This window comes from Macaca nemestrina, chromosome 2 (genome assembly GCF_043159975.1).
Source record: "Macaca nemestrina isolate mMacNem1 chromosome 2, mMacNem.hap1, whole genome shotgun sequence".
NCBI lineage: Eukaryota > Metazoa > Chordata > Mammalia > Primates > Cercopithecidae > Macaca > Macaca nemestrina.
Genome location: NC_092126.1, coordinates 45,300,860 through 45,322,485, shown reverse-complemented (window position 1 = coordinate 45,322,485; position 21,626 = coordinate 45,300,860). Strand labels below are relative to the sequence as shown.

Genomic DNA, 21,626 nt, shown 5'->3' with positions numbered 1-21,626 from the left:
TATTATCATGAGAGAACAGTATTCCAGTGGACAAGTAGAAAGATGTAACAATAATGACATCTAACAAATGTTCTTTAAGAAATTTTAATTATTTACCTGTAATGGACCCAAGATAGAGCTGGTTGTATACATAAAAAAGAGACGAAGATAACTTAGAACATTTGCAAATGCAAAAAGCCCTTCTGCCACCAGTGTAGGATGGAATGCATCCCAATCCTTCCGATCAGCAAAATCATGAAACTAAGGTTAGGAAGAAAAAGCCAAAGGTAAATAAGCTCTCTCAATTTAGGAAAATAAAAGCAAGTATTCTGACTGTTGAAAGAAAGCCATTTTAATTTTGTCTTCTTATAGGGGGATCTCCACTTACATTTTATAGGGTTCTTCTTTTTAAATAGAAATAATATTTTAATGAAATAAAAGATTATTATGTATGTGAGGCATTATCACTCTATATGAAGAGGTTTTTCCATAAACTCTTAAATTTTAGAAAATTAAGTATTTTTTAAATGATCATTAAACTTTTTATCAATGAAATGTTGGCTAGTTTTCTTAAATTTCACAACACAAACGTTAAGTACATGTGCTGTCAATTAATTCCCTATCATATTACATTAACCTACTCCTTTGACTTGGAATTAGAGTTTTTTCCCCCCTTTTAAATACAGAATAAAAAAGAGGGCATTATTGTACCTAGACATAGCGGTCAAATGTCCCCATTGCCTGGGATAGTTTAAGATGCTGTACCAGTTGTCCTGGCATAATTATTAATAGTGCCCCCTTTCACTCTCAAAATGTCCTGATTTGGATAATAAATTATATGGGTACTTCACTTATAGAACTAAAGAGATCAATCTGAAAAAGCAATGTCTCTCAATTCCATTATCAAACAATTTATCTATATATGACCAATTTTTATTTTCTGAGTAATTTCATACTCTAGACACTGAACATACCTAACATATTCCATAGTACTGATCAATTAAATAGAATTTTTTAATAAAGTAAAATGATGTAAAATAATGAGCTTGCCTTTTCAATAATCTATAAACTAATAAAAAGGAAAACAGAGAATATTGTATATTTTAGTTCCTTGAATGTGACACCCCAGAAGAATTCTAAACTCAGGGTTTAAACAAAGTTAGTTAACACAAAATTTATTACCCTTTCTGGGCTTGGGGGAACTTAAATTTTGATGAAAGTAAAATTATAAGTTATCTATAAGGGTAGATTTTTGTCAAATTCTAAATAAAATATATAGTTATTAGAAAAATAACATTTACATCACTTTTAAAGCTGATAATCATGATTTGAAATGTGTAAAATATTATATAATGGAATGGAATGGAATGGAAACTCTCTTTCTGGCAGATATAAAGATATCTAAAACTAATCATTTTAAGTTACTTTGTTCTCATTTTAAGTATATACAGGTTAATAAGCTAAAAGAACCTAGGGTCAGATATAAGGAATTGGCATATAGTAGAAAGAAAATGCCTAGACAGAGCAGGATTTAAATCCAGTCTTGGTTTCTTACTGTGTGGTTTGGACAAGTTGTTTAATATTTTTAGGCTTCATTTTTCTTATTTGCAAAATGGGAGTAAGGAAATAAGGACTTCAGTCTCAAAGAATCCCAGGGTAGATAAAAAGAGATAAAGTATACCAAATATCAACTATGGTCCCTGTTATATAATACATAACCATCATGTAAAGGTACGTCACGCCCTGTAAACTACTGGTAAAATAGGAAACTATGTGCACACAGATAGGCTTAGAATGAAAACACACCAGACACCGATCTGGCTCAATGTAACTCTGAGTTACATAGCTAAATATCTTAGTTATTTCCAAAATAAACTTAATTTGTGCCTTCAATTGACATAGTAAATAGTCACCTTGTTGTGAGCAACCACTTTGAGGGCAAAGGTTGCCAAATAAAGAGAATTCATGACAAAACTGAGTTGATTACGAGATTCTTCTAAAAAGTCTTCCAACCCTTCATACCAGAGTCTTTTAATGTCTGACCAAATCATCCCTAAGAAAAGGAAGAAAAAAATCAGATAACACTTTCTTAATTCAATAATAAACTAAATATTAAATAAATAATCCTTGGGCCACCTATAGCCTTATTCAAAAGAAAAGTAACAAAAACAAAAACATTTTAGTGAAAAGTTCTTAAAATCTGAAAGAAAATAACCTTAACTTTCATATGACTTGAAGAAAATAACCTTAAATTTCATCTTTGGATGTGGAACAAATACAAGAAACCAAATAAATTGATGCCAAACACACATGGGCACAAACACACATGGATACACACACATGGACACACACACAGGGATACATACATATACGGAGACACACGGATACACACACACGGACACATACACATGGATGTGCGTGCACAAACATACACACACCCCCGCCCAAGGGGCTCAGTCCCTAATCCTTTCCTTTTCTCTACCTAAACTTACTACTTTAATGATCTCACCCAATCTAATGGCTTTAAAAATCATCTATATGGCAAAGGATCTCAAGTTTATATATTTAAGTTCAAATCTTTTACTTCTACAAATTTAAGTAAACCTAGTACCAGGTTTCAGCCTATTTTGTTCTGTGAGTGCGAATATCAAAAAAAACAAAACCACTGCTGCTGATTGTGCATAGTGGGCATTGCACCCTCCCTTAAATCCCATTTTACTCAGAATCAAAACCAGTCTTTACAATGGCCTGCAAGGCTCCATATTACCTATCCTCTCTGACCTCATCTCCTACTAATCTTTCCTTGTGCTATTCTAGCCACGCTGGCCTCCTTGCTTCCTTGCTGTTCTTTGAACACGTGATTAGGGCCTTTATACTGGCCTCCTTCAGGCTGGACCCTCCTCACCCAGAGATCCATTTGCCTAACTACTTCACTTTTTCATGTCTTTGCTCATCATCCTCCCTGACTACCCTATTTAAAATTGCAAACTCTTTGCAACTTTAAAATTGTCCCCCACTCCCAATTCTCCTAACTCTGCTTTTGCCTTTCTTTTGTAGTACTTACCTCTTTTTTAACACTGAATATAATTTACTTATTAGGTATATTATTAATTGACTATCTTTCCCCCACTTTGGGTAAGCTCTTCAAGGGTAAGAATCTTTGTTTTATTTACCAATGTTTCCAAATGTCCTGAAAAGTACCTGATATAAACAAGGTGCTAAAAATATTGCTAAATGAATAAATATACAAAAATAAGAACCAAAGCAAACAAACAGAAAAACTTTCCCTTTTTTGGCCAGAAGCTCCTCTATAACTATATATTTTTAGGAGTACCAGACTTCAGTAACATAATTCAGGATCATTTTATGGTACATTCCTTCATTAAGTCATCTTCAGGAAGAATATAGAGTAACAAAAGAATAGAGTACACATGGGGGGAGATCAAATTAGTCCAATCAGAATCATTCTCTGGCTTATCAGTAAGCAAAATAATTCCCCTGGGAAACACAAGAAACATCCTTGAAGATCTCTGTTCAAAACATCGTAATTATGCAGTACCCATATTTTATAGAGAAAAAAAGTTTTTAAAACATTTGCAGATCTGACAAGAAAAACATTTTTAACAATTCCACCTCAGTATGTTTTTACTCAAAATGAATAGATGAAAACTGTCTAAAAATGTTAAATGAAATAGTCTGCAGGTAACATTTTATTAACTCAAATACTGTTTTATTTGGGGAAGGAGTAGGGATGAAAACTTTCTGATATTTCTTATGTTCAACCTTCACCTACCACTCAGAGCTGTGGAGCAGAAACATATTAAACAAATCCTCTATGACCATACTTTCTTGAAGACTCAAAATTATTGTCTAATCCTAGATCCTGATGTGTGCAAATCCTTATTTATGAAACATCTTCAAACAAAAACCCTTATATTTAAACTTTAAATACACTCCTGTTAATATTAAAACATCAAACTAAGAAAGATGCTTACAGAAATGTATTTCTGTGAAATGCAATATTTCACCTAAAAGAAACTCTTAACAAAAACTTACAACATGAATTGGAGAAAACTTGACCAAAAAAGACATGAAAGTACAGTGAAGACCAGTTGGTTAGTTTCCCAGCTCCTCTGCAATACCCCCACAAAAATGAAGCTAATACACTTGATGTATTCCATGTTTCCAAGCTGGATCAAAAAGAACAAAGTAAGTTTAAACTAATTCAAGCAATGCAAACACTACATAACCAACATTCTATATTTTAGGTCTTTTTTTTTTTTTTTTTTTTTTTTTTTTTTTAGAATTAATGTTAATAATAACATTAGAAAGCAGCAATCCCAGCCATCTTGGGATTTCTCAAGGGTTTGATCTTAGGTCCTCTCTTTTTCTCAATTTATTCTTTCTCCTTGTGTCTCACCTATGCCTATAGTTTCATATACCACCTATTTTCAGATATTCATACCTTTCTAACTCAAGCTCCAGACAAACTGCCTGCTTGCCATCCCTTTTAAATATCTCAAAGGCTTTTCAAACTCAACATATCCAAAACTGTACTCAGGATCTACCCGCAACACACAAATCCCCAAATCTAGTACTTTTCCAAAAGACCAATATTGCTTAATAATCTCCCTGTCCTTCACCTCTCATATACTATGTATTTCCAGGTCCTACTGGCCTTACATTATAAATATCTCTCAAGTCTGTTACCTTCTCTCTTTATCACAATCACCCTAAGTCTAAGGTACTATCACCTCTCATCTGGAATAGTGCAATGGCATCAATATTGGTCTCCATCTACTCCTGCCACAGCACTATCCTCCCAGCCCATCCTCCACACTGTAGATAGAATGATCTTTTCGAAAGGCAAAACTGATCATGTCAGTCGCCTACTTCAGGCAGGCAATGGTTTCCCCCGTTCTTACTATAAAGTCAAAATTACTTAACCTGACCTACAAGGCCATGCATGGTCTGGTAAAATATGTTTCTACAGCGTCACCTTGAATCAAGCTCTTCTGGTTCTCCCTGCTCCAGTAATGTTAGCCTTTACTCAGATCCTTCTTTGTACCATTCTCTCTTGCCACTGGGCTTCTGAATGTGCTTTTATCTCAGCCTAGAGTAGCTTCCTCTCCCAGTTCTCTCAGTTGACATCTATTTATCTTTTAGATCTTAGCTCACTTATTACTTCCTCAAAGTGTTTTTCCCCACCTCCCTGACTAGGGCAAATGCCCCTATAATATGCTTGCTCTCCTAACACTATGACCTTTAATCAATAGCACTTAATCTATTTTTGATTTTTCATCTATCTGTATGATTTTCAAGTCAAGTTTTTGATGGTTTTATTTGGCTTTTATTAGATCATAAGCTCCATGAGTGTAGGGGCCGTATCTGCTTTTGCCTGTGCTTAGACAAAGTAGGTACATGACATTAAAAAAATACATTTTTATAATAGCCATTCTATTATGTTTAATAGCAAAAATTAAGTAAAAGGATACCACTGATATTCTGTGCATTCCTCAACAAATTATTCTCTTTTTACGTACTATAACCTAACCCTACTTTTTTTCTGAAAAGCTAATGAAAGCAAACAAAACAAATATACAAAAATTGGTCATGATGAATTAAAAAGTCACTGTGTTCACTGTTTGAAATAATAAGTTGAACTAAGCAATGACTTTAGGCAAGCAAGCAAAATACTCCTCCATGCTCACTTAGAGCAGGTTTGGATCTATATACTGAAAAAAAGCCCAGAGTGACCTAATTACATAAAAGGCTTAAGAAGACTTCCTTGGCAAGGCTTATTGAGATCAAACTGTTTCAAAGCAGAAGCTGTGCTGAGGAAAGTAAAATACTTCCAGGAATTTTACTGGCTTAATGCATATGCATTCTTCTAGTGAGGTAGAATATGGTTAGAAAATTCATCATATTATGTGTGTAAGGGGGTACATGTTTGTATACATGTAATATCATTGAAAACAGCATCATCATTCTTAAAAGGGAAGAACCATAGTTTTACTATTATTATGAAAATTGGGGACAGTAGTAATATTTATGCTATTCAAAGAGTGGTATGACTATTTTAGTTCGGTGAGTTTTTACTCATTGCTAAGACATACAAACTTTAACTTGATTCTTATACAGACTTGGGTAAGCTGAATACAACAAAACACAGAAAATATTCTTTCTTACTACTAAACAATAGGTTATAGAGATAAATGTTATAAAATTTCATCTGTTTAAGACTAAGGAATATATAACAATCAAACAGTTTAAATGAATATAGGGAAAGTGCTTCTTAGCAATTCTCTTCAAACTAATGTGTAAAATACTTCCAGGAATTTTTTAACTACTCAAATAGCAATACAAACATATTTCACATTGAAAAGAGTCCCACAATCCAATATAAAACCATATATGATAAAGTTTAAATTATTTCCTAAATTAAAATATTAAATTTTAGATAAGAGCAAAACTACAGGAAATAAAAATATTAACAAGAAGGAATTATTTAATTCTCTTTAACCTAGAGTTTAGATGTATATTATTTTTACCTAATTTTAAACATTAATGCATCATGGATTGAATACTGTTAAAAGCGAAACTTTAATTACAATCAAGTTACCTGAAAGTAACGGATTTTCAAATAAACATTCTAAAATATAAAAAGTATTTGTATAGCTAAAGAAGAACTAAAATTGAACATTGTGAAATAACTTATCAAAGTATTAAATAATTGAAACAATCAGGAACGTATTAATCAAAAGATAAATATGATCAATACTTTGTGCCATATATAAGACTAAATTTTAATACCCTTTTACTCTATAACAAATAGTAGATGGACAGATGGGAAGTGCTGAGGTTAAAAACAAGGTAGAAGATACAGATGGAAATAAAGAAAGTGTCTTTAAAATACCATAAACAGATAATGTGATTCTACCTCAACTCTCCACACGCACCCTGACACACAGAGGGCAAGATGAGTAAAAACTGTAGAAGGTGATTTAAGATATTTATTATATAGTGTAATACTTATAAAAATAATTTTCAGAAATAAAATGTCTTATACTTTTTAAAAAACTATCATTTCTGAAGAGATCTGGCTATCACTACAAAGAAATGATTTACGGAATGAGTCACCAGGGACTCCTTTAAATCTAAATTAAATAATGTTTCCAAAATAGAGATAAAGCAAGATGTATCTGCAAAAGTTCATAGGTTGTAGGCTGGGCACGGTGGCTCATGCCTATAATCTCAGCACTTTGAGAGGCTGAGGTGGGGGGAGCACGAGGTCAGGAGCTCGAGACCAGGCTGGCCAACGTAGTGACGCCCCATCTCTACTAAAAATACAAAAATTAGCCAAGTGTGGTGGCAAGCACCTGTAATCCCAGCTACTCAGGAGGCTAAGGCAGGAGAATTGCTTGAACCTGGGAGGCGGAGGCTGCAGTAAGCCAAGACCGTGCCATTGCACTCCAGCCTGGGTGACAGAGTGAGACTGTCTCAAACAAAACAAAACAAAAACCAAAAAGATCATAGGTTCTTAAAAGGAAAACTAATGTTATAAATGAAATAGAATAGTTAACTTTTAAAATGCAGAACAGTATAAATAGTTTCAAAATACCTAAGAAAACTTCATATTCTTACACCAAAAAAGCATTCATGTGTTAAAGCTGTTTTTCTGTTTTACAATCATGAATAACTGTAGAGTCTGAGAATAAATAATTTTAAAATTCCATGTATTTAAGAAATATTAAATAAGAGATATGCTTCCTTATCATCAAGTTCAGGAACATTTATCTTTACAGACATGTTAGTTAAGTCTTCAGTGATCATGGAAGTATTCAAATTCTTGTGGTGTGAACACTGTGAAATTGTAAATTGAACTCAATATTCACAATGCCATCAAGCAAGAAAGAATTAGTGGGCTAAATAAAGACAAAACCTTTCAAACTAACTTGATACTTACCAATAATCCACAGTATAAGAAGATAGTCTATTCTTTCAAGGGCTGGCCCCATTGTATTTTTCTTATCCTCATTGTAGACAAGAGAGTATAGATTAAGCAACAGCAGAAATGTGAAATATGATGCTCCATGAATGATAAATTTCATAAAAGGTGTGTGAATGATTCTGCCAAACTGAGACTTGGGAGCTATCAAATAACAAAGTGACAAAACTGGCCAAAAGATGCCTACTGTCAAAACAGTCATTATCTTCTTACAGGTGGGCTTGCGTCGGTAACCTGACATCTGTCCAAACCAAACAGTGTTCAGGAACTGCTGGCAGTTAGACTGGGAGACAAACTGAAAAGGACATACACACACATTAAAAAGAAAAAAAGTAAAAGGAAACCTTTAAATACTGATTGGTTGATATTCAAAGTTTACTGAATAAAAGTTTACAAATCAATTCTATACATTGAACATAGTTTTGTTTTTTCCCTTTTTCTAACAAGTAATAAAAGCATGTAGAAGTTAAGAAGACAGACTATGGAGCCAGATTACCTAGATTCAAATCTGGGCTCTGCTACTTGGTAAATGACCTTTACCAAGTTTTTAAATTTCTTTAAGCATCAACTTCCCCATCTGTAAAATGGGAATAATAATAGTATCTACTCATAAAGTTATGAAGATTAAAGGTAAAGCTCTTAGAATAGTGCTTGGTTCATAGCATGCACTCTTTAAGTATTAACTATTATTATTAGCCTACTTAGCCATTTTGTCATGTTTAATATATAAAACCTCTTATAATAATATTTATGAAATTTCAAAGTTAGCATGCACAATCCATAGAAAAAGATACTACTAACTAATGTTGGACATCTTCAGTGTAAAGAAACTATTGAGTTTAGTTACAAGGAGCCAAGATGTCAAGATAGCAAAAACAATAAAAAGCTAAATATTAGACCTATTTTTGCTCCAAGGAAACACTGCGGATTTCTTAAAAAGTATTAAAGACACTCTTAAGCCTGCTTAAAACTGAATTTCATGTGAGAAGAAAAGGAAAAAATATTCCCAAATATGAGAAAAATCTTAGTTCAGGTACAGAAACTAATTTACCAAAGTTTACAAATCCTCTTAGTTGACAAATTTTATAGGCAATATTTTTCCAATATAATGCTCATGTTGTGAAGTATAACTTAAGGGTCCTGATAATTCTATATATAATCATGTGATCAGGTTTGAAATTATTACAAAATGATATTATTCAGGTAACCCACAATAATATTTGGTCAACCTTCTGTTTTAAAATGATTTATCCCAAAATAGAATATAATTTGTAGAATTAACACTGTAGTGAAAAAAAGAATTGGATAGTGTTTTGTTGTTTATTGTGCTTTCAAGAAAATTTCTAATATACTATACAGTTGGCCCTCTGTATCTGTGGGTCCTACATCTGTGGATTAAACCAACCATGGATCAACAATATTTGGAAGAAAAAATCCACTAAGTTCCAAATAAGCAAAACTTGAATATTCTTCACAGCAAGTACTATGTTGAATGAATGAAATGAGGTGTAGGCACTGTATTAGGTGTTATAAGCGATTGAAAGACACTTTAAAGTATATGGGAAGATGTGTGTATGTTATATGCAAATACTTAATTTTGGCAATTAAGTCTTACTTCATTCTTTACTCTTCTGCTCAGATTCCAATGTTCTTGGGAAATCTTAATTTGTCCCTCAAGGTGAAATGTTGGGAGAGAAACAGATTTTCCTCTCACCAATGACTAGGTTTAGTAACATCTCAAATTCAGTAGTTTCACCTTTCCTCCAAATATCAAAGCAATCTCAGGACTGGTTACTGTCCTTGCTATGCCTCTATACAATGATGATTTAATTCACAGTAATGTTAACTATGTATTTGGAATAAAAAGTTTAACTAGAAATGTTCTAAGTCTGCAGTAAAAGATGGACACACTTTCTTTCCATCATCAAGAGGTGGGGGAGGGGGAGGTCAAAATTTCCTACTCTTCAATTCAACAGGCTTGTGATAGATTTGACTAGTAGATTCTAACAGAGGTGATGCTATGTGACTTCTGAAGGTAGGTCCTAAAAGGCCATGCATCTTCCACCTTGCTCACTGGAACACCTGCTCTTGGAGCCATGAACTGCCATGTAAAAAGCCACTCTGAAGCCACCATGCTGTGAGGAAGCCCAGGCTACATACAGAGGTCATATGTATACACCCCAGTCAGCCCGCAGAGGCTTCTCAGATCACATCCTCAAAGTCTGCCCACTGTGATGGCCATGCCTCTCCTTGGTTCCTGCTGTGAGTTCTGAGGAGCCCCTGAGGAGCCCCACCTTCTGTGGACTCACCCATCTGAGCACCCAGACCACTCAGAGCTCTCTGTTCCTGAGGCCTCAGCTGCTGCTCAGACACCAGACATGTGAGCGGAGAAGCCTCCAGCTGATGATAGCCCCGTCATTTATCTCCAGCTGAATTCTCAGACACGGAGAAACAGAGACAAATCATGATTGCCATGCCCTTTCCTAATTCCTGACCTAAGAATCTACGAGCAGAATAAAACGATTATGAAATTATTATAAAATAACTGTGAAGTGTTTTATGCCACTAAGTTTCAGGGTAGTTTGCTATTCAAGATTGATAACCTAGACAAAGCTTACCAACTATTTGAGAAAATATCTTCCCAATTGATCATATTTAGAAATCTAGTTTTAAAAATTATTTTACATTTTCATTCATCTTTAAAATAGCAAAATATCTTCCTTTCAACTCACAAATATTACTGTTACTTCCTGTCTTTTCTTTCATCTTCTTTAAAACGGTACATTTGGTTCTATTTTGACTCCACTCTGTGAGTCCTTCAGGGATATAGCTATCATTAGAAAATTGCCTCTTAGATTTTTTTTCCTAACCAGGATAATTTTAGTTCTTTACACCTTTCTTTGAGGTTCTTTTTTTTAAATCACTTTAATTGATTTTATACCTTGTAATCCCCTTATTATATCATTTTCTAGTACTTCATGTCCCTTTTAGGTTGTGGAACACAGAAGCAAATATATTAACTTATAAACATCCTTCATCAATTCCTCCATCAATTTCCTAATAGCTTTGTGAGGCTTAAATTTTTAACCAAGATAAGAAAAAATTCTGCCCTTAGCACCAAAGGTCCTGTATCTGGCCTTCTATCATTATATATTTCAGGCCCCATTTTTGTAATAATATAAATTTGATAAGCAAGTTTTATTTAAACATCTGTATTAATAATGAAAATAGTCTTAGAATACCTAATAAATATCATTTACCAACATCTCATACTATCAATTATATATTGTTATTATCTACATATGAATCTCACTGTTTAGTTAATTATCTCAAAAATGAAATTTAAAGTGCATATCTTCCTGATTCAAGTTCCTGGATCACATGTATATGTATGCATGGGGAGTAGAAATGGGCATTTCTCTTAACAGAAAGGGATGATGCCAGAAAAGTCAGATTTAACTTAGTTATCATATCATGTACCTCTCCACTTTTGAGTTTCACAATGAATTATAAATAAGAAGAATCAGGAAATATAATATCTGATACTTTATTTTTAAATAGAAATCACTATTACTATAGAAGGGGCTATTTGTAACCAGATCAATGAAAACAAACCTATGACAGACAAAACACAAGATGGAAACTTCACTATAAAGTTTGTACCTACTACAAAGGATCTTACCTGTGTAGCAACTATTTAGCAAAAACATTAAATCAACATCCATGTTATAAATCAATATTACTAAAAATAATAAAAACTACCATTTATTGCATACTTGCTTAATGCTAATACTTACTGTGCTAAACCCTTTTAGTATATATTCTTAATTAATTATTAAAACAAAAGCTCAGACAGATTCAATAACTATCCCAAGACACAATTTTTAGGAAGCAGAACTAGGATCTCAACCCAGATGAGTTGCTCCAAAGCCTTTGCTCTGAGCCACTAGACTACTGTAGAGAAAATAATTTAAATATGTTACAGAAAGCCTCATACCTCTTTTTGGTTATATTTGATAGCAAGTTTTAGACGACTTAAATTCATTCTTTCTTCTAATAATCCCCGTTTGTCAAGAGGCTCGTCACTAGACGTATGGTTTAGAATAACTTCCAATTCACGGGAATTCCGGGCTTGCGCAAGTAAATCCTTAGCAAACATTTTACATTGCCGAGCTAGTTCCTCATAATCATTCCTACAAAATGCAGCATTCTATTATCAGAAATGTCATTTCCATCTTCTAATTAAGCTATATTCACTAAAAACGTTTTTACTCAGCAACATTTTAATTCTGACAGTGTTATACAAAATCTGAAGTCATTTTCTGTGGATAATCAAAGGAAACTACTGGTGCACGACTTTTCCACAGCTTTGGGGAAAACCATAACACAATTATGTTCCTTGTGTTCATACTAATAGTCTTAGATGAGCACAGTTTTCATTTATATATACTGATGTTATTCCTAAAAATTCTAATAATGTTTATCAACCAGTTCTTCACTTAACTGATTTTCCCTTATTCTCTGTAAGCTTGGCTAAAACTTCCTTTTATATTACTCACCTTAACGATAGACATAATATCTTAATGCTATCCAATCATTATCATAAAATTTTTAACTAGAGCTTTTTCAATAATAGTCTACAATATGTTTGTTACTTCTAATATTAAAATAGCATTTTGATTCATAAAGTTCTCATTTGAGTGAAATTCAAATTAGAAAGATATTAAAATGCGCCTAACAAAAAACTCTCTTTCAGAATCCCTATTCCTTGAATCTTGGGTTTGAACTGCTTATTAAAGGCAGGCCTGAACTAATTTGTGGGAAATGAAGAAGTTTTAATATATAATTCTTTTAAAAAATATCAATTACAGCTCGGTGTGTTGGCTTACGCCTGAATGCCAGCATTTTGGGAGGCCAAGGCGAGTGGATTACCTGAGGTCAGGAGTTCAAGACCAGCCTGGTCAACATGGCAAAACCCTGTCTCTACTAAAAAATACAAAAATTAGGCATGGTGGCAGGCGCCTGTAATCCCAGCTACTCAGGAGGCTGAGGCTGGGAGAACTGCTTGAACCCAGGAGGGGGAGGTTGCAGTGAGCCAAAATGGTGCCACTGCACTCCAGCCTGGGTCTCAAAAAAAAAAAAAAAAAAAAAAAATCAATTACATTAACTTTATGTCTAAGCTTAATAATAACTTAGGAATGAAGTCAGAAATAAATAATTATGAGCCATGGTCTTGAGGTTGGGCTTCAGAAAATAATGTCTTTATTCAGTTTTTTCCCAAACAGAAAGGAAAGGGAAACAGGAAGATTTCCCACTGGTTAGTCTTTCTATATAATGGGGTTTTCCATGAACTGGCTATATAAAAATTATAACTTAAGAATAAAAACTTTGCCTTAACTTCTCTCATCATTCTTTTTTTTTTTTTTTTTTTTTTTTAGTCTCTCATCATTCTTTATACTTTCTATGTAGTCAAAACTCCTGAGAATAAATAATTGGATTTATTTAACAAATGCGGCACTCCCTGCTTCTTGATTTAGGAATCTAACTGCAGATGGGAACGTTTATCAAAAGTATATATTATTACAAAAATATTCCATATTTGGATAAACATTTGATGGACTACGAGATTCAAAAGTGAAATTTATACATCTTATTAATCTAATCCATTTCTAACACATTACTGAAGACAAATAAGTGGCTGTATAGTTTAGATGGAAATACAGAAAACCAGAAGCAAGGATTCCTATATTCTAGTTATAACTTTGTTCCTACTTTCAGTTTTAACTCTATTCCTAATTAGATGCTGCTATCAGTAAAAATCTAGCCTTTATAAATCTCTTCCACTGTCTATAAAACACTGGATTGAAGTAAATGGGTTCTATGATCACTTCTAAATCTAGCTTTATTATGTTATGATTATATAATCACAGCAGTTTCTTCAAATCCTGTTTGAAAGCAGTTGAATAAGTTTTATTTTATATAACTCAGACTCAAATTATGAGGTTATAATAGGAAGTTCTTCATATTTAAACAGAATAATTTAACAGTCGTTCTTCATAAACAGAATAATTTAACAGCCTCATGTGCTAATAAAGTTAAAAGTAGCAACAAGTTACATTTGAACCATGTTTTGTGTGTTCATCAAAGTAAAGTACATACTTTATGTCATATCAAGTTTAAACAAAATTTAAATTATCCAAGTTACAAGACAGTAGTTCCAAACTTGAAAACACAAACAAGTCTTTTTTCAGTTTCTGGAACTGAGGTCTATGAAGAACACATTAAGTACTGCTGTTAAAGCTAAAGAAAACTCCAAGTTTCTTACTGCCCTTCCAGGAAGAAGTTTGAACTTTCCCAATTTTGTCAAGTCACTGAAAGAGTGTCACACAACACATGGGACTCTAATAGCAGCTCTATAGGAAAGAAAAGGTAGTAATAGTTATAGATCCCCAGTAGAAACCCTGCAACAGGGGCTGGTAAAAAATCGCAATCAATTCCTCCTTCTTTAGAGGGCAACGGGGATACTTTTCCATAAAGGAAAATCTCAACGCTTTCTCTCAACTCCACTATTAACAAAAGTAGTTTTCTAAGGATTTTTTTTAAAAAATGTTTAAATTAGTAGTTTCATAGGCTGCTATTACAAAGTCTTTTTTTTTTTCTTCAACTTACCCCCCTAAAAGGAAAATAATAGGAGTGCTTCCTTGGTATGCCAAGTACCAAAATTACATTTAATCTTCATTTCAGAAGAGAACTCAGACTGGGTATTTATCCCTCTTAATTAGTTGTATTTTATTTTTATGTTTACATGTATTACATATATATTTATCTTACCAGAAAATCTAAGCAAATAGTGAAAAGGGACTATGTCTGTGTGTGTGGAATGTCCTTGACATACAGAAAGCATTCCATGTGCTTTTGAAAGATCTGAAGGATCATTACTGAAGGATGATTATAGAATCGGAGAATGAGGAGATGTGTGAGAGAGAGAGCAACTACGAATAAATTTGCTCCTGCTTTAGGCTATAACTCCTACTGTATTTCACACGGCTCTACAATGCCTTCAGTTAGGTTGAAAAGTGGGGAAGAGAGTAAGGGTGGTTATAACGTGGCAGAGGGCAGATGGGGAAGGAATGACTTAAGTAGCACCAGGGTCTGTTCCTTTGAGGGAAAGTGGCAACAAGGTGTAGTGTTCTTGGATCAAATGTAAATATATACAAATCATAATTTGGGTAATGAAGAAACTAAGGTTGAAGATTTGAAACAAAAGACATTATATAATTTACAATTTGCATTCATTCCCACCTGAATTCCACCTCCACAAGACTTAGTTCTTTTAAATCAGCACTAAGTTCAAATGCTCTCAGAATTGGATCCTCCTCTGTTAACATTATTAGAGCCGGACTGGCCAAACATCGATATATATCGAGACGAAACCTGTGATAAAATTGGATTCCATAATGTAAAATAAACTTATACACAGATAATTAGTATTCTAATCTATAATTTTCATAAATGCATACTTAAAATATTATAAAATTAAAAGAAAAACTACAGATTTATTTATTACAAGATAACCTCCATAAAAAGACTTAAAACAAATATTTTGAGATATAAATATTGAAAAACCTCGCTATCTATTGCTTTTTAGAAAATTGTTTTACTGTCTCTTTTCATAGATTCAAAATGCCTTTGGTATAAAGATTTTTGTTTAATTCAATTTAATTAAATTCATATTTCTGGACCAACTATTTTTTATTTAAAAGACAGGGTCTCGCTCTGTCACCCAGGCCAGAGTGCAGTGGAGTGATCACAGCTTGCTGTAGCCTCGAACACCTGGGTCAAGGGATCCTTCCACTTCAGCCTTGTGATTACAGGTGCATGCCACTACACCAGGCTAATGTTTAAAAATTTTATAGCGACAGGGTCATGCTATGTTGCCCAGGCTAGTCTCAAGCTCCTGGCCTCAAGTAATCCTCCCATCTTGGGCTACCAAAGTGCTGGGATTACAGGTGTGAGCCACTGTGCCTGGTTTGAACCCAATATAACTTTAAATAAAATATGCTAATAACATAATTTTTTAATATGATGTGGATTTGATGACTAATAAATTTTTTCTTTTTCAATAATAAAAATACTTTTTTTTTTTTGAGATGGAGTCTCACTCCAGTCACCTGACTGGAGTGCAATGGCACGATCTCGGCTCACTGCAACCTCCCTGGTCCAGTGACTGCACTCACTGCAGACTCCCTGGTCCAAGCGATTCTCCTGCCTCAGCCTCCCGAGTAGCTGGAATTACAGGCATGCACCACAACGCCCAGCTAATTTTTGTAGTTTTAGTAGAGACGAGGTTTCACCATGTTGGCCAGGATGGTCTCGATCTCCTGACCTTGTGATCCACCCACCTCAGCCTCCCAAAGTGCTCGGATTACAGGTGTAAGCCACCGCGCCCAGACCATAAAAATACTTTAATATGCTCAATCTATGTAATACATTGTTCATTCATTCAGGTTATGAGTTTGAAAGATGTTTCAAATCTTAAGAGTGAAATCATTTCCTTATGCAGTTTCTAATGTAAAAAGCACTCCCTTTGCCATCTATAAATATTCATATTTCCATACCTAAATAGAAAACAAAGCAGAAAAATTTTGCTATAGTTCATTTATAAATATAATTCTTAATTTACAAATTTGGTAGATATTATATAATGCATATTTTTCTTTTAATATAAATTTAAATACATGCTTATTATAAAACATGAGGTAAGCAATTTAGAAACATGATACTCCCCTAATCCTTGTCCTCCCATCACCTCCCAACTGCAATCCTCAAAACTAGTCATTTTACATAGAATTGTGCATGTCCTTCTTGATAGTTTCTATCTATACACGAACATAATCAGACACAATAAAGGAACAGCTTGCTTTTTAAAAAATGTAACATATAATGAACCTCTTTCTATGTCACCACATACAGATTCATCTCATACAACTGGACGGAGGTCTATAAGCTCTCCATTAATGAACATTTAGGTTGCTTCTACATTTTTTCTGCTATAAAAAATGCAGCAATGAATATGCTTCAGTTTGCATATCTTTTGTGCACTTTCAATTTCTGGGTAATATGGCATTTGTATTTTAAATTCTGATAGATGTTTCCAAAGCAGTAATAACAAGGAGAGCTCATTTTCTTCAACAGCTTCATTAATACTGGGTATTACTATTTCAATCTAACAGAAAATATAATTTTTGTAGGTGGTTTAAAATGAATTTATTTAGATGCCTGAGCATCTTTTCATGTGTAATACTCATTTATACTTCTTCCTCTGTAACTTGCCTGTTCATATTCTTTGGCCCATTTTTTGTAATGATTATTTATCTTTCTTTTAGTCAATTTCTAAGATCTCTTCATTATCAAAGAAATTAGCCCACTGTCCAATCAAAAGTGATTCAAATACTTTTCTTTCTTTTTTTTTTTTTTGAGACAGACTCTCAACTCAGTTACCCAGGCTGGAGTGCAGTGGCGCAATCTTTGCTCACTGCATCCTCTGCTTCCTGGGTTCAAGCAATTCTCCTGCCTCAGCCTCCTGAGTAGCTGCGATTACAGGTGTGTGCCACCACACCTGGCTAAGTTTTGTATTTTTAGTAGAGACAGAGTTTCGCCATATTGCCCAGGCTAGTCTCCAACTCCTAGGATCAAGTGATCCACCCACCTCGGCCTCCCAAAGTGCTGGGATTACAGGTGACTTAAATACTTTTAATCTAGTTTATTGTTTATCTTTCTACTTTGTTGTAATGAATTTTTCTATATGGAAATTCCAAATCTTCATTTAAACAAATTTATTGATATATTCCTTATTTAGCTTATAGGTTTAATGTCTTACTTAGATACAAAAGTAATCCCATATAATACATTTTTAAGAAAACAATATTTATGAAATTCAGTTATGATCTACTTATTCAATTAATAAGTATATTAAGTAAGGATTTCTGAAGAGGTATTTGCCTATACTATACTGTCAAAAAACTGAGAAAAAAAAAATATGTAATTATGCAACTTACCTTCTGTTTCCAACAATATGTCTACATTAATTAATTTTATCACACTGTTTCAAAAACAGACTTTTGTATTAACCTACTTTATCATGTCTCAAAATACAGTAAGGATTAATCACAAAATGCACAGCAAGAGTAACTTCCAATAATGGTGGAATGAAAAGATTGGTAATCATTTGTTTCACACTATAATGAAGCACCATCGTGTGGAAAGCATTTAGATATAATCTGACAAATAATGAAGCCACTTCTTCATAAAATCTATCAATTTTGGTACTCAAAACACCATTAAAATAATAACAGTATGAAGAGGTCAGTAATTATCCTCCACAAAAAAAAATACATAAAACTGAACAAAATTATTCAAAAAGATCAACCACTTCAGGCCACTGGAAACTGTTTATTGAGAACTGTTGATTGTTGAAAAACTGCCAGTGTTTCAGGCAGGAATGGCCTTGCCTAGAACTGCCTCCATCACCCCTGCCCCCAGTTCAGTCAGTGAGGTTTGTAGTTTTGCCAGCTTGTAGCTGGTATACTTGTAGTTTTATGCCAGGGTGACAAAATCAATTCAATGAGAGGCAAAAGCCTATAAACCTGCTGGCTGAAAGTAATGAACTTGGTGGACATGGACAGAGAAAACCTGCAGTTTTGCAAGACTGAGGCTGCAAACCAAGCTGAGGCAAGCAGTGGACCAACCAGAAACTTAACAGGGAGAACCTGGAAATAAGAAAGCTATAAATGGATTCACATAAGGTCTCCACAAATTCCTGGCTGACTAGAAAATTACATACGTGTGGAGAACATCAGAGCGTTGGTAAAAAGAAAAGACCAAGGAAAAATTAATAAATGCCCACGACTTCAAATGCATTCCCTAACTAACCCACAGATTGATCAGCAGACAGTAGAAACTTTATGGGCCCAAGGTGCATTATTAGCACAACCTCAGCCCAATTATTTGGCTGACATATGTAGACACTAAAAGAGTCCTTAGGAATCAAACCTAAAAAATGAAAATGAGAATAAAACACAAAGCATAGACATCAATAAGTGTACACCACAAGGAGACAAATTCTGTAGGCTAGGCAAGTAATGTAAAAAATATAAAAAACAGGCCAGGCCAGGGGCGGTGGCTCACGCCTGTAATCCCAGCACTTTGGGAGGACGAGGCGGGCGGATCACGAGGTCAGGAGATCGAGACCATAGTGAAATACCGTCTTTACTAAAAATACAAAAAAAAAAAGGAAAAAAAATTAGCTGGTGTGGTGGCGGGTGCCTGTAGTCCCAGCTACTCAGGAGGCTGAGGCAGGAGAATGGCGTGAACCCAGGATGCGGATCTTCCAGTGAGCTGAGATCGCGCCACTGCACTCCAGCCTGGGTGACAGAGCAAGACTCCGTCTAAATATATATATACACACACACATATATATATATGTGTGTGTATATATATATAAATAAACAACAAAACAGGAAAAAAGTATGCAGAGTTGCTGTAATACACATGAAACTGTCCAGTTTTCAAACAAAGAAATACTAGATGTTCAAGAAAAAGGTGCCTCCCTGAGGAGCAACATTAGAGGTTTACCACTATGGGGGAGATGGGGGCGGGGACAGACTTCATTAAAACAATCCAATCCATCACTAAAAAACTAAACAAATAATAATAACAAGCCCCAGGAAAGAGGGTGGGTGGGGACTAGCACACAGAGTTGCTGCCATATTATCTAGAATGCCCCGTTTCCAACAAAAAAATTAAGGGACATGCAAAGAAATGGAAAAGTATGACCCATACCCCAGGAAGGAAAAAAAAAAAAAGCTGCCTGCAGAGTGACCAGATGTCAGGATGCTGGGATACAGGCATGAGCCACTGCACCCGGCCTGTGTTCCTTTTCATTATTTCTCCCTTTATGGATATTCTCTATTTGATGTGACATTGTCCTCTTACCCTGCTTTACTTCCGCAATCATGCTGTCCTTTTAGTACTGTGAGCATATTTATAATGGCTAGTTTGAAATCTTTTTCTCTTAAATCTGACATCTGGTTACTCTGCAGGCAGATTTTTTTTTTTCCCTGGGACAGGAGAATTGCTTGAACCTGGGAGATGAAGGTTGCCGTGAGCTAAGATTGCGCCACCGCACTCCAGCATGGGCGACAGAGCAAGACTCCATCTCAAAAAAAAAAAAAAAAAAAAAGAATACAATGGAAATTATGGAATTAAAAAGTACAATGACTGAAATTAGAAATTCACTAGAGAGGCTTGCTAAGGGTTGAATTGTATCCCTCCAAATTTCATCTGCTGAAGTTCTGTCTACCAGTATATCAAAATATAACTTTATTTGGAGATGGAGTCTTTAAAAAGGAAATTAAGATACAATGAGAACATCAAGGTAGGTCTAAATCTAATATGACTAGTGTCTTTATAAAAGAGGGAAATGTGGAGACAGGCACGCAAACAGGGAGCATGTCATGTGAACATGAAGACAGCCAACTACAACAAAGGAGAGAGGCCTAGAACAGATCCTTCCTTCATAACCCTCATAAGATCAACCTTGCCAATATCTTCATTTCTGACTTCTAGGTTCCCAAACTGTAAAACAAAAGAAAACAAAATTTGTCTTTTTTTTTTTTGAGATGGAGTCTCTGTCACCCAGGCTGGAGTACAGTGGCACGATCTCAGCTCACTGCAGCCTCCACCTCCTGGGTTCAAGCGATTCTCCTGCCTCAGCCTCTTGAGTAGCTGGGACTACAGGTGTACGCCACCATGCCCGGCTAACTTTTTTGTATTTTTAGTTTCACCATATTGGCCAGGCTGGTCTCGAACTCCTGAACTCAGATGATTCACCTGCCTTAGCCTCCAGAAGTGCTGGGATTACAAGAGTGAGCCACGGCACCCAGCCACAAAATTTGTTTTTTAAGCTACTTTGTGGTACCTCATTATGGGAGCCCCAGAAAACTAACACAGGGCTCAACAGTAGCTGTGAACTGGCAGAAGAAAGAATTAGCAAACTTGAAGATATACAGATTATGCAAGCTGAAGAACAAAGAGAAGAAATAATTAAGAAAAATGAACAGAGCCTAAGAGAGATGCAGAATACCATTAAGCATACCAACATACTTATAATGGAAGTGCCATACGAAGAAAAGAAAAAGGAAAAGAAAAATATTCAAAGAAATAATAGCTAACAACTTCCCAAATATCTTGAAAAACAATGAACACATCCAGGAAGCTCAAAAAACTCCAAGTAGGATAAATGCAGAGACCCACAAACAGAAACATCATGAAAGTCAAAGACAAAATCTTGGAAACAACAAGAGAAAATTATCAGGTCACTTACAAGGGAACCCAAATAATATTAACAGCTGACTTCTCAGTAGAAACAGATGCCAGAAGGCAGTGAGGTAACATATTCAAAGTACTCAAAGAAATTTAAAAATTGTTAATCATAAATCCTAAATCCAGCAAAGTGAATATTCAAAACTAAAGGAAAAATAAAAACTTTACTAGATAAACAAAAACTCACAAGATATATTGCTACCAGAACTGCCTTACAATAAACATAAAAGCAAGTTCATCAGGCTGAAAGCAAGTG

At 34.5% G+C, this 21,626-nt stretch overlaps 2 protein-coding genes across 7 annotated transcripts in view; one reads left to right on the top strand and one right to left on the bottom strand.

The window, feature by feature from the left end:
* The window catches only part of LOC105470001 (transient receptor potential cation channel subfamily C member 1), an 81,920-nt gene that overhangs the window by 14,738 nt on the left and 45,556 nt on the right, over window positions 1–21,626 (bottom strand). For all 6 annotated transcript variants that reach the window (XM_024789200.2, XM_011721691.3, XM_011721693.3 and 3 more), the window contains 5 exons: window positions 15,290–15,421; window positions 11,985–12,180; window positions 7,946–8,282; window positions 1,893–2,032; window positions 97–240 (listed from right to left, as the gene is read on the bottom strand). In XM_024789200.2, the coding sequence (XP_024644968.1) occupies window positions 97–240; window positions 1,893–2,032; window positions 7,946–8,282; window positions 11,985–12,180; window positions 15,290–15,421 (949 nt within the window). The remainder of the gene's footprint in view (window positions 1–96; window positions 241–1,892; window positions 2,033–7,945; window positions 8,283–11,984; window positions 12,181–15,289; window positions 15,422–21,626) is intronic.
* Window positions 1–21,626, top strand: part of LOC105470002 (procollagen C-endopeptidase enhancer 2) — a 135,808-nt gene that overhangs the window by 104,946 nt on the left and 9,236 nt on the right. The window lies entirely within an intron of this gene.